We start from the raw sequence: 10,776 nt of genomic DNA, 5'->3' as shown, positions 1-10,776 counted from the left end.
ATACAGAAATGTATTTGGTCAAAGTCTAAACACTTTTTGATAAAATACATTTTATATTAATGTTCACTGCATTTTCAGACATATGCAAATTTAAATTTTAAGCCTTTAGGTATAAAATTCCAGTTTACCTACAATTGGAACAAGCTAGTCAAGCGTCTTAATTTCAGTTGCAGAAGTCATTTTTATGGCCTGTTATGTTTAAATGGAGGTTACCAAACCTGGGTGATATCTACAAAATTCACAGCTCACAATCACTTTTGCTCATAAACAGAGCCAGTCAGCAGACAGGCCAGGCAGCAACAAAGCACCGAATAACCTCACCTCATGTTGATAAAACACTAAGTTTCGTTTTAAAGGCTACTCTGAAGGAAATTCATTTTACTTGAAATGAACTTTTAATATGTTCTTCCAAGAAAAGAAAACACTTGGGTACTGAAGCACAGATGGAAACCACTACGTTATTTTAGCCCGATGACTTAAAACTGCAGTCCATTGTTTCACCATGAACAGCCAGCCACACTCCTCACAGCACCAATTAAAACAGAAAACTGTTGAGACAATCAGGTTACACTGACATGCCTGGAAGATATACAAGACTCCCATAAGCTCTGTGGCCTCTGCATTTTTTTTTTTTTTTTAATTCAGAACGCTAACAATCTCACAGGCATGTGTGGGCATGCTGAACACGTTCCCGCCCCAGATGCTACGTTTGGTCAAGTGTTGTAAAAGAGGCATTCTGCATCAGAACCCAAGTTGGGGAAGGGTCCAAGAAAACGAGCGTTTTAAACGATTCCATTTTAGAATTTCCCCAGTAAGTATTTGTTGGCTACATGATGACAGCAGTGTTTCTAGTTAGTTTAGTAGTTATTTCTGTGAGTTGTCTTGAATGTTTTGATTATTAAAACTTCTCCTTTTAACCAAGCCAATCCACAATTAAAGGATTCCTACTTTCATGTTGCTTTGAGAAGTCACTGAAATTAGCTTCTTCGAAGTACCTGATTCCTATTTTTAAATAAATCATATAGTGGGATCCTTTTCTTGTCTATTTTATTTTTTAAAGAATAAAAGACAGATGAAGAATGTAAAAAGAGTTTCCATCATATTTTCAAAAAGTTTTATCTCAGTTTATTTTTCTATTAAATGTATCTATCTATGGCTTCAAAGTTTAAGTGGCACTTGGATTCTGGATGTTTTCATGAATTAACAAGTTGCCATCTCGTTATAAAGACAAAAGGTAAATGTTTTATTTCATATGTGGGACAGTTTATAAATAAACATTTTAAAGAAATCAGTAATTTATGTCTTTCATCTCATTTATATTTTCCACTGTTAAATTTTTTTAAAATGGCTTTGGACTTAGCCTGTTTTTAAATAACTGAACATCCCAAGAAATGTTTACACCTAACCATGAACCAGTTGCTACACACCCAGGTAATTTAGTAGTGGCAGAACACCTGAACAAAGGCTGCTCTGCATCTCTTACCCTCTTAATCCAAAGCCAAGTGATTATCCTTTTCTGCCCTTGTATTTGCACTTGTGTGGTTTAATGACTAGATATTAAAATGCACGCTTTATAAGCAAAACTTTTCACTTATGGACACTTAAAAGCTACATAAAAAGTGCAGACTGCATTTCTTCTCTGCCACGCTTCCCCTCAGTAAGGTCACCAGTGAGGACTCAAAACATACCCTCAATACATTCAGAGTTCTCTACATTCAAGTTAGCAAATGTTAATTCTTCAACATAAACTCAAGAGAATAGTCAGCCACAAAATGGACTCTAAATTTAAAATGGCAAAGGCTACTGAGACAACTCCATAGAAACCCCACTGAAGCAGGAGCAAAATTCAGGTCACTTCCGAGCAAAGCTCATCACAGATATTTTGTGGTCGTTAAAAGGTACTTCATTTTAATTTGGATGCTGGGAGCCAGGTGTCCTGTTTCCAAGTGCTAATGCAAAATGCTAACCCAGGAGCACGTGACCCCACCTAGGAACCGCGGGGCTCACTCGTCTTCTCAGGTGCCAGCCCGCGGAGCTCTACTGCTGACTGACCCCCATTTGAGGGTGGTCCGCCTCTGGCTCCTCCTCTTCCACGTCTGCACTGTACTCTTCAAACGCATCGTCGTCTGCATCAGGAAGCCCCAGCAACTACAGGGGAGAGGACAAGAATCAGCTGTGAGCGCCAAATGGACCACAGACAGGAAGACAACCAAAGGCAACTGATCTAAATTAAACAGCACGGGAACAGTACTTAACAGCAGATAAGGCTCTCCCACAAGCGTCAACAACTCCTAGAGTTATTTCAATAAATGTATTAGGAAGAAATACCAATACTTCCAATGGATCATTGCTCAAAGGGCTAGATTTTGTTGGGAGGGCCTGGAGATTTTCTATTTTGAAGAATCAAAACATGGTACCACAAAGCATATTATAAAAGCCTAAAAAATAAATATACTATCTATGCGTGCACACACACACACACCCGGGATGTTAGCAATCATATAAGTTGAATGACATTGACAGTCCCAATCAAGATGTCAAAAATCAATTTGCTACTTTATTTTCTCCCCTAAAAAACATGCACTATCTTTACTTATAACACAATTATTAAAAACATGGAAACTACTAAAATATTCAACAACAAATGGTTAAATAAATTATGATATAGCCATAAGATGGAATTTTATGTATCTTCTAAAAAAATGACATTTTAAAAAAATTTAATGATACAAAAAACAGGCCCATATGTGTTTAAAAAAGCAAGATAAAAACTGCATTCTCATTATGATAAGGATTTTCTAAAAATTTATACACATATGCATAGAAAAAATATTTCAGTGAAGTACATCCAAATTTTAAGAGATCTTTTTTGGACAGTGGAACTTTTTCCTCATCTTTTTGTATTCTCTAAATGCTCTACAATTATCCTCAGGGAATTTCAAAATAAATTCACACTGAACAATTTTTTAAAGCACTGACTGGTCTTTGGTTAGAAACTGTGAGTGCCATTTGCTAGGCCTGCTCCATATGAGCAAAAGTCTCTTCTGCTGGCAGAAAGCATGGCCTTCGGCACTGGTCCTTGTCTGCAATAGCCAGGCATCCATTCCCCAGACCCTCACATGTGACCAAAGGACTTTCTCACATGATGGCCCCTTGGTTGGTTACTGTCAGGCAACTTCACTGAATGGCCCCAATGACCCCAAAACTAACTACATCATGACACTAAAATAAGACAGACCGTTCTGTCTACTTTGCACTGCCTCCGTAGAATCCTGCTACCTTCTTCCTCCCACGCACTCCCATCTGCTTCAATGATGAAAGGATAAGCAGAGTCCTGGTCAAAATGTCTTTACTCTGAAGTTCTCCAACCACAACCTAACTTACAGGCCTCATGGCGCCCTATGAACACACTCAGGACAGTAAACTGCTGAGCATTACTGGCCATACTACACATGTGGCCCACCAGAGTGGACATGGTCAACTGCAGACATGTGCTTTCCCCTAGAGCTTTGTGTACTGCAGGCAGGGGTCTCAAAGAGAGACACTGTTAGCTTGCAGGGGAAGGGCAGGAAGAGCATAGCTCAGTGTGCCTGGATACCAATCTGTGTGTGCTTGGGAGAAAGGAGCAGCCCCTTTCTCTTGCTGCTGTCCCCCTTCCAGAATTTAGGGGCTGGTAAAAAAAGATGACGTTTGCCTCTAAATACAGAGAGAAGATGGCTGGTCACAGTGAACCTAAGTGATTCCTATTTTGGGGCTCAATGATTATTTGAAGAGCTGCTCAAGGACACAGCAAAGTGTAAAGTGTCAAATGCATAGTAACATTTAAACAGTTGGTAAGATAAAAACATTATTGCCACCACCAGGAACTCCCGAATCACCTAAACTCCAAAAGAGAATGCATTAATTCAACAATAAATACAAGTGTTCCTTGCACTGAAGAGATATCCCCAACAGATGGATGGCTGATGGTTTCTCTCTCACTTAAATCTGATTGGTAGTAGCTGTCGGAGCTCTGGCTCAGGAGGATTCTGAGGCTTAAGGGCGAAGATTATGGTCAATTAGCAAAGACTGTCCTGGGTAAGTTGAGGCATGGATCTACATTTGCCATCCTTCTCCTAAAGAGACATGCCGTCAATTCTTCATCTCCATAATACACTTAGGTGATTCACACTAACTCAAACCGTAAATACCACTGATCACTCTCCTCAGCTTAGGGTGGCTTGCAGAGGGGGATCCAGCCAGCCAGGCATGAGGCCATTGCACCCGTTTCCTCTTCCCAGCTTCCTACCTTACCTTAGATGTGAATCCAAAGCACCTAGTTATAGGTCCTAGGGCATTAGCTTCATGGGAGGCCTTTCCCTTTGCCAGAAGTATTCTGACTGCTCTTTCAAGAGCTGTTCTTCCCTTCCCTTATAGAAGGGGGAAAAGAATATAAGCTGTTCTCAATTGCCTCCCGGACTTTCACAAGCAATTCTGGATTTTAATGCAGGTCTACAATCTCATTGAGAGGCTGTGTGGAAAAGGCACTGGAATTGGGGACTGGGAAGCAGGGGCTTTAGGTTAGTCTGGAGGCCTTTGCTGAGCCTCAGGGTCCTTACCTTTAAAGTAGGAACCACAACTTATGTTCTACCTCACAGAGTAACTAAGGAGATTAAATGAGAAAATCAATGTGGTCATGATCTGCAAACTGTAGATCTTTATACAAATGCACCTAGTTATTTTATCGTGCTTCTCAGATGTAAGACATTTTTAAAGCACAGTAAGTTCAATTATTCAAGAGAAATTACTGCTGCATCAGTATACTGCCTCCAGCCCCAGCTTTCCTTCTCTCCTGCCATGCTTGTTTTGGACCATCTCACTGCTAATTAGTACTGTAAGAAACAAGAAGAGGTAAACTGAATTCTGTTAGCTTCGTAATTTGATTCTCAGGCTTGTAGTCAGCATTCCATTGAACCAAATGGTTTCACCAGATTTCAGATTTCATAATAATAGATAATATTGGTTAACTCTCTATCTGCTAGGCATTGTATTAAGCAGCTTTACATATATTAGCTCCTTCTGCCCTCACAATAATCCTCTGGGGTAGGTACTATTATTAACCCCATTTTACTGATAAAGCTTAGAGAGAGTAAATAATTTGCCCAGAGTTGCCCAGTAAGCAGCAGAGCCAGGACTCAAATCCAGGCCATCTGACTGCAGACTTCACACATCCAACTACCAAACCATCCAGGAGAGTCCCTTCTAGCTGTCAGTGCTGTTCCTATTAGCTAGAGGTTTCAATGTTTTCTACTGGGTAATCCAAAAATTCAATTTGCAATTGCTAATATCTACATTTATGAATATGTCCAATTTGGAGACACAGTCATAGAGTAGAATAAGTACTAGAACTGGAATTTGCCTGGAATTTCAAAGGCTATCACACAGATACGTAATCATCTAGCATTTCTGCCTCTGTCCTCCACTCCCATCTATGATGGACAAATCAAAGTTTAACTTCTGGATGCAAATTTTCAACAGTCAAGACGATGTATCAGAGACAGGAGTACAAACTGGCTGGTAGGAATCCTGGAGTCCTTGCTTTTATTGCACCCACACTTCATATTTGGAAAAAGGAGATGGGCCAAAATATCTGAAGGGCCTGATATATTTATGTTATTCCTATTTCAGTAAAAAGTTTTTTCAGTTGACTAGAAAAAAGTTTTTATGCTCACTGTGGACAATAGCATTTCCAGTATCTTGCTATCCATAAGCTTCCTTTGAGGAACCTATGACCACAAAGAACTGCTAGGGCCCACCCATGTAAACAGGGCTGAGCTGGGAAGGAGGAGCTGCCAGCTCTTGAGAATTAAAGTCCTTCAAACCCAAAAGAGTATGAGTTATCTGTAGGACTAACTCCAGGTCTTCTGGAAAATACTATAAACAACTTTCGGCATGTTTAGCTGGCATCTGGCATCTGCTGTCTAGGTGGCGCTCTCTCAGTCCCATGAATTAGGGCATCTTCATAAAGGAAAGCGAGGAGGTCTACACCCTGGAGGAGCACCTTCATAAAGGGAGGAGATCTACACCTGGAGGAGCATAGTCAACTGGTGATCCAGCAAGTGCCCTGTGGCTCCTTCTCAAGGATCCTTCAAAGCAGCCATTCTCATGCTTGACTGTATATGATTCATCCTGGGATCTTGTTAAAATGAAAACTGATTCAGTGGGTTGCAGATGAGGCCTGAGATTCTTCATTTCTAACAAGCTCCTCAGTGAAGGCCACACTCTGGATAACAAGAAACTAAAATATTTGGAGAATGTGACACCATTTATCTTAATGATCCAAGATGCTGATGGTACCCAGAAACCCATGAAGGGATACCGGTCAGTTTGCATTCTCGATACCAGGCAAACGTGAAGTAGGCAGCAAGATGGACATAGGAACCAAATGCAATTTACTGCTAAAAGGGCATGGAATGGTAAGAGTAGTAGGGTCCTACTTTTAGGGGCCATATTTAAAAAAAGACAAGAATTTCAATGTTCACAACATGAGTAAAAAAATAAAAGCCCAAATAAACTTGATCTGTCACATTCAGTTGTGGGTACAAGATCTCTTCTTGTAAGACTTTCTGACCTGTGGGGAGGCAGGGAGGGCAGCTTCCCACAGGTGGATTCTTTCCCTTTTTCCAGGCTCTTGACCAGGTTACACAAGCAGAAGCAAGAAGAGGCCTTTTGCTGGGCCACAAAGGGTTTCCCTGTGGGGGTAATCCCTGGGGCTCCAGTCAGTAGTGGGAAATCAAGCTTGCTCATGCTGGTGAGCTAGAAGTAGGGGATTTTTCTGGCAGAAGTGTCTCTGCTTCTTGAAAGAAGAAACGTGGAGTCACACAGCAACCCAAAGCTGCTCAGTAAGCAGCAAAGCCAGGAGTCAAACAGATGTGAGAAACCACGGGGACCTGAGACCTAACTCCATGTTGAGCCATCAAAGCAACGTCAACCAAAACACTGGACACAACTTAATAGCAACAGGTGCCTCCTGGCCCTACTGTCTACCAGGGCTGGTAATGGGAAGAATAATACTCTAGGAAAACAGTACTTCCTTGTTATATTATACAACCTTGAGAGAATTTCAAAGGGTGGAGATAAGGTTTAGTCTTCAGATAAATTGGAAATAGCAGGCTATCTCTTTTCTTGTGAACTGTTTTTTTGAGCAGGAGTAAGTCTGTCAGTTGTCACTAAGGGAAAGATAAAAAATTTTTTTGAGGGAAAAATGAGTGGCATGACTATCATAATTGACAGCCATAGCTACTATATTATCTAATTCAATCATGAGATGACCATCAACTGTCAACCAAGGGTCATGCAAACAAGAAAAATATAGGTCTCCAAAGATTATCCAATTCACATTTATCACAGCTATTGACTGGTGTCTCTGAAGCCGAGACTAGATTCATGGATAAACCTGCCTGCTTGAGGAGGGCAGCAGTGGCCTGCTGGGCACTATCATTTGCATACCTGTACCATTTGGATACGAAATTCCAGCAGGAAGGAAGGTAACTTGGTAAAAATCATTCCTCTCTGACACATCATCATTAGCAGGGTAGGAGGCTACCTGAGTGAGGCAGCATGGGGGTCGCTCTAGGAGGGAAACTGGACAGCTTCATCCACAGTCATTTATTCATCTAATAAACATTTCCTGAACACCAGGTATGAGCCAGAAATTGAAACTACACTCAGCACTGTGGCTGGATTTTGACAGCATTGTGGCTAGATTCTGACAGCCCTCTGTGTTCTGTCTGATTTTGAAGCTCCCACAGATCGACAAGAGCGTGAAACAGCTATTACCCTCATTCTAAGGTGGGGACACAGAGGTTGTACAACCTGCTCGAAGCCACACAGCATGGAAGCACAACAGGCCAGCACAGGGCTGACGTACAACCTGGGGACACCTCGCAGGACTCCCTGAGCCAAGGGACCAAGGTGGGCCCTTCCTGGACTTGTTCTGTGGCCTTCCCTCCTCTCTTGAGCATCACCTAGCACTTCATCCCACAGTGAGCCCTCTGACAACCAACACTCCCAGCACCTCTTTGTATAAACTGAACTGCTTCTTCAAAAAAACCAACGCATTTTCTGATTATAAATGTTTTCTGTTAAGCCTGGGAGATTTTTAAAATACAGAAAAGAAGAAAATAAAAATCACCCATAACCCAGAGGTTCTTTATCTGGCCATCTGAAGGCTCTGCCCTTTTGGGTGGCAGAAAAGTAACTGCTTATCCTCCTTGTATCCTAGCATCTAGCACAGTGGGTTGTATGGATTAGGTAATAAATGGTTATTATTTTGCCAAAATCAATGTTAATAAACTTTTGGCTACTCCCCCTTTCCAATACCTTTTTAAAATACCTTATCTTAGCCAGATGTTTCTATTAAGTATGTTTTGAAACCACTTTGCAAATTGTTTTCTCTCTCCACCAAAAATATACAAGTCCCACAAAAGGTTTCATTAAGCCCTGCTCACTTCTCAACAGTTTTTGCCCCGCGTTCCCATCCTGACATCACTGATGCTGACACTGACTGAGTGCTCACCATGTATAATGCACAGTACTGAGTACACAGCAAGAACTGCCTAAGGTCATCTTTATGGCAACCCGGAGGTAAGTATTGTTATTAGTTTCCTCATTTTACAAGTGACAAAATGAGAAACAGAGAGGGTGAGTAACTTTTCTAAGGTCTCACGGCTATCAGGTGGCAGAGCTGGGAAGTGAAGCCAGGCAGCCTGCTTTGACTCCTTATCATTGTAGTAGTACCTTGAGTCTGCATAACTGGGTTAAGACAGTGCAAATGATATCCTGGAGCAGATGCTCACAAACATTCTCTTGGAAAACATTTCCCCAAAGAACCAGCAAAGCTGCGAAACCAGAGAGGGAATGGGCCTACTTCACTTGCTATGCACGGCATCTGTAGAGCATCTGGACCAAAACAAACACTGTTCTGAACATGGGATTCATCTGTACACATATGTGTCTGTCTCTCCTACTAGGGAGTCAGTTCCTTGAGGGCAAAACCTAGGCATTCTGTGTCCTGTCCCTCACCCTTCAGTCCTTTGGCAGATAAAAGACAACAGACTTTACTGACAATGTGAAATAGCAGAGGAAAAAGAGAAGGAGTAAGATGGTGAAAAAGAAAAAAAACAAAAACCGTTGTTTTCTCTTCAAATCCAACAACAAATTTCTTCGAAGGGAACTTTGAGAGTGATATTGACTGTTTCAGTTGGGGGCAGGGGAGCAAGAGGAAGGGGAAAAAACGCTATCTCCAAAGTCTCTATGCTGAAAGATACTGAGCGCTCCATGGACGTGGTCTCGGCCTTGAGGGCTGCCCAGCAGGGCTGAGCGATAACTGGACTCTTTTGGCCCATGCACATGGGTGTGCACAAGCTTCCACAAAGTTAACTGGATCTGCCTGACCGAGGGCCCCACAGACAGCAGACAGCTCCTGACAGACAGGGCAGGGGCTGGTGATGGGATGGCAGGGAAAACAAGGATTCAAAGCCAATGAAGGCAAACACATTTTCCCTGTGGGTTTTCCACTGTAAACAAAGAGCAGCTGCCTAAATTGATCAGATTACCATACATTTTAAGGGAAATGATGTGCTGAAGTTTTATCTACTCGATCACCTTGCAGCATTTGGGTATGCACTTCTTCAACAAACACTTTCAACCATGACGAGAATAACAAAACCCTTTCCTGTTTCTTATTTCTGAATAAAAACCTTTCTAATATAAAACAAAAAATAGCACCACTTGGAAGAAACACACTATTCAGTGGAGATGGAGAGGGTAAAAGTATCCCCACTGATCTCCAGCAGTCCTTTATTCAAGTTTATAACACTCCTCTCTCATCCAATCTGGGGCACGTCCTGACTGAGAGAAACCCAAAGCTGGGAAACATTTTGCCTTCACTAACCCCCAGAAGGAACCTCCTTCCCAGCCTTTCCCTGAGGGGCACGAAGGCCCAGCCTGAGGGCACCCCAGCATTTAAAAACTTTCCCCAGAAGTGGGGGTGTGGCGGATTGAATCCTGTACCCCAGTTTGGACATATTCTTGCCTTGGTTTGCTTTCTGGTGGGTGCAGACCCACTGTAAATAAGATCTCTTCAAGAGGTTACTTCAGTTAAGGTGTGGCCCACTGAATCAGGCTGGCTTTAATCCGGATTACTGGAGTCCTTTATAAACAGAGAGAAAGTGAGATGGAGACACAACCACGGGGAGCAGCAAGAAGCTGGAAATCAACGGAACCCAGAAAAGAAAGAAGACCCTGCCATGTGCATGCTGCCATGTGACAGAAAAGCCAAGCACCAAATATTGTTGGCAGCCTCTGGGGAAAAAGCATCACCTTCCTGCCTCCTGATTTTTCACTTTTCCTAGCCTCAAAGCTAAGAGCCAATAAATTTCCATTGTGTAAGCCAATCCATATGGTATGTGTTAGCAGTCAAGAAAGTAAAACAGGGGGTCAAGGCTCCCTCATCTTAGGGGGTAACCGTCCCTGCCCCAAACCGAAGGCCATGCTTTAGAAACAAGATCTGGAAGCCTAACATTAAATCAAATCTGTGTTTCTCTGTGACACACAATAGGATGATCCAAAAGAAAACATTCAACCAATCTGATCGCCTTTAGCTATGCATCTGGAACTTGGGGACTGCATTTTTTTTCCCCCATTTACATGTGACTATCTTGTTGCCAAAAATACAACCACAGACTTGGTAAAATAACAAAAACAAAACAAAATATAAAAACAGCAAAACAAATT

The 10,776-nt window shown here is 41.9% G+C and overlaps 1 protein-coding gene across 1 annotated transcript in view; it reads right to left on the bottom strand.

Moving 5' to 3' along the window:
- Window positions 1-586: 586 nt before the first annotated feature.
- Window positions 587-10,776, bottom strand: part of MTURN (maturin, neural progenitor differentiation regulator homolog) — a 29,125-nt gene continuing 18,935 nt past the window's right edge. Inside the window, exon 3 of the mRNA XM_037836982.1 lies at window positions 587-2,148. Within this exon, the coding sequence (XP_037692910.1) occupies window positions 2,038-2,148 (111 nt within the window). The 3' untranslated portion in view covers window positions 587-2,037. The remainder of the gene's footprint in view (window positions 2,149-10,776) is intronic.

Source organism: Choloepus didactylus, chromosome 5, assembly GCF_015220235.1.
Source record: "Choloepus didactylus isolate mChoDid1 chromosome 5, mChoDid1.pri, whole genome shotgun sequence".
Taxonomy (NCBI): domain Eukaryota; kingdom Metazoa; phylum Chordata; class Mammalia; order Pilosa; family Megalonychidae; genus Choloepus; species Choloepus didactylus.
The sequence above is the reverse complement of the archived record's forward strand: the minus strand, read 5'-3'. Positions and strand labels throughout refer to the sequence as shown.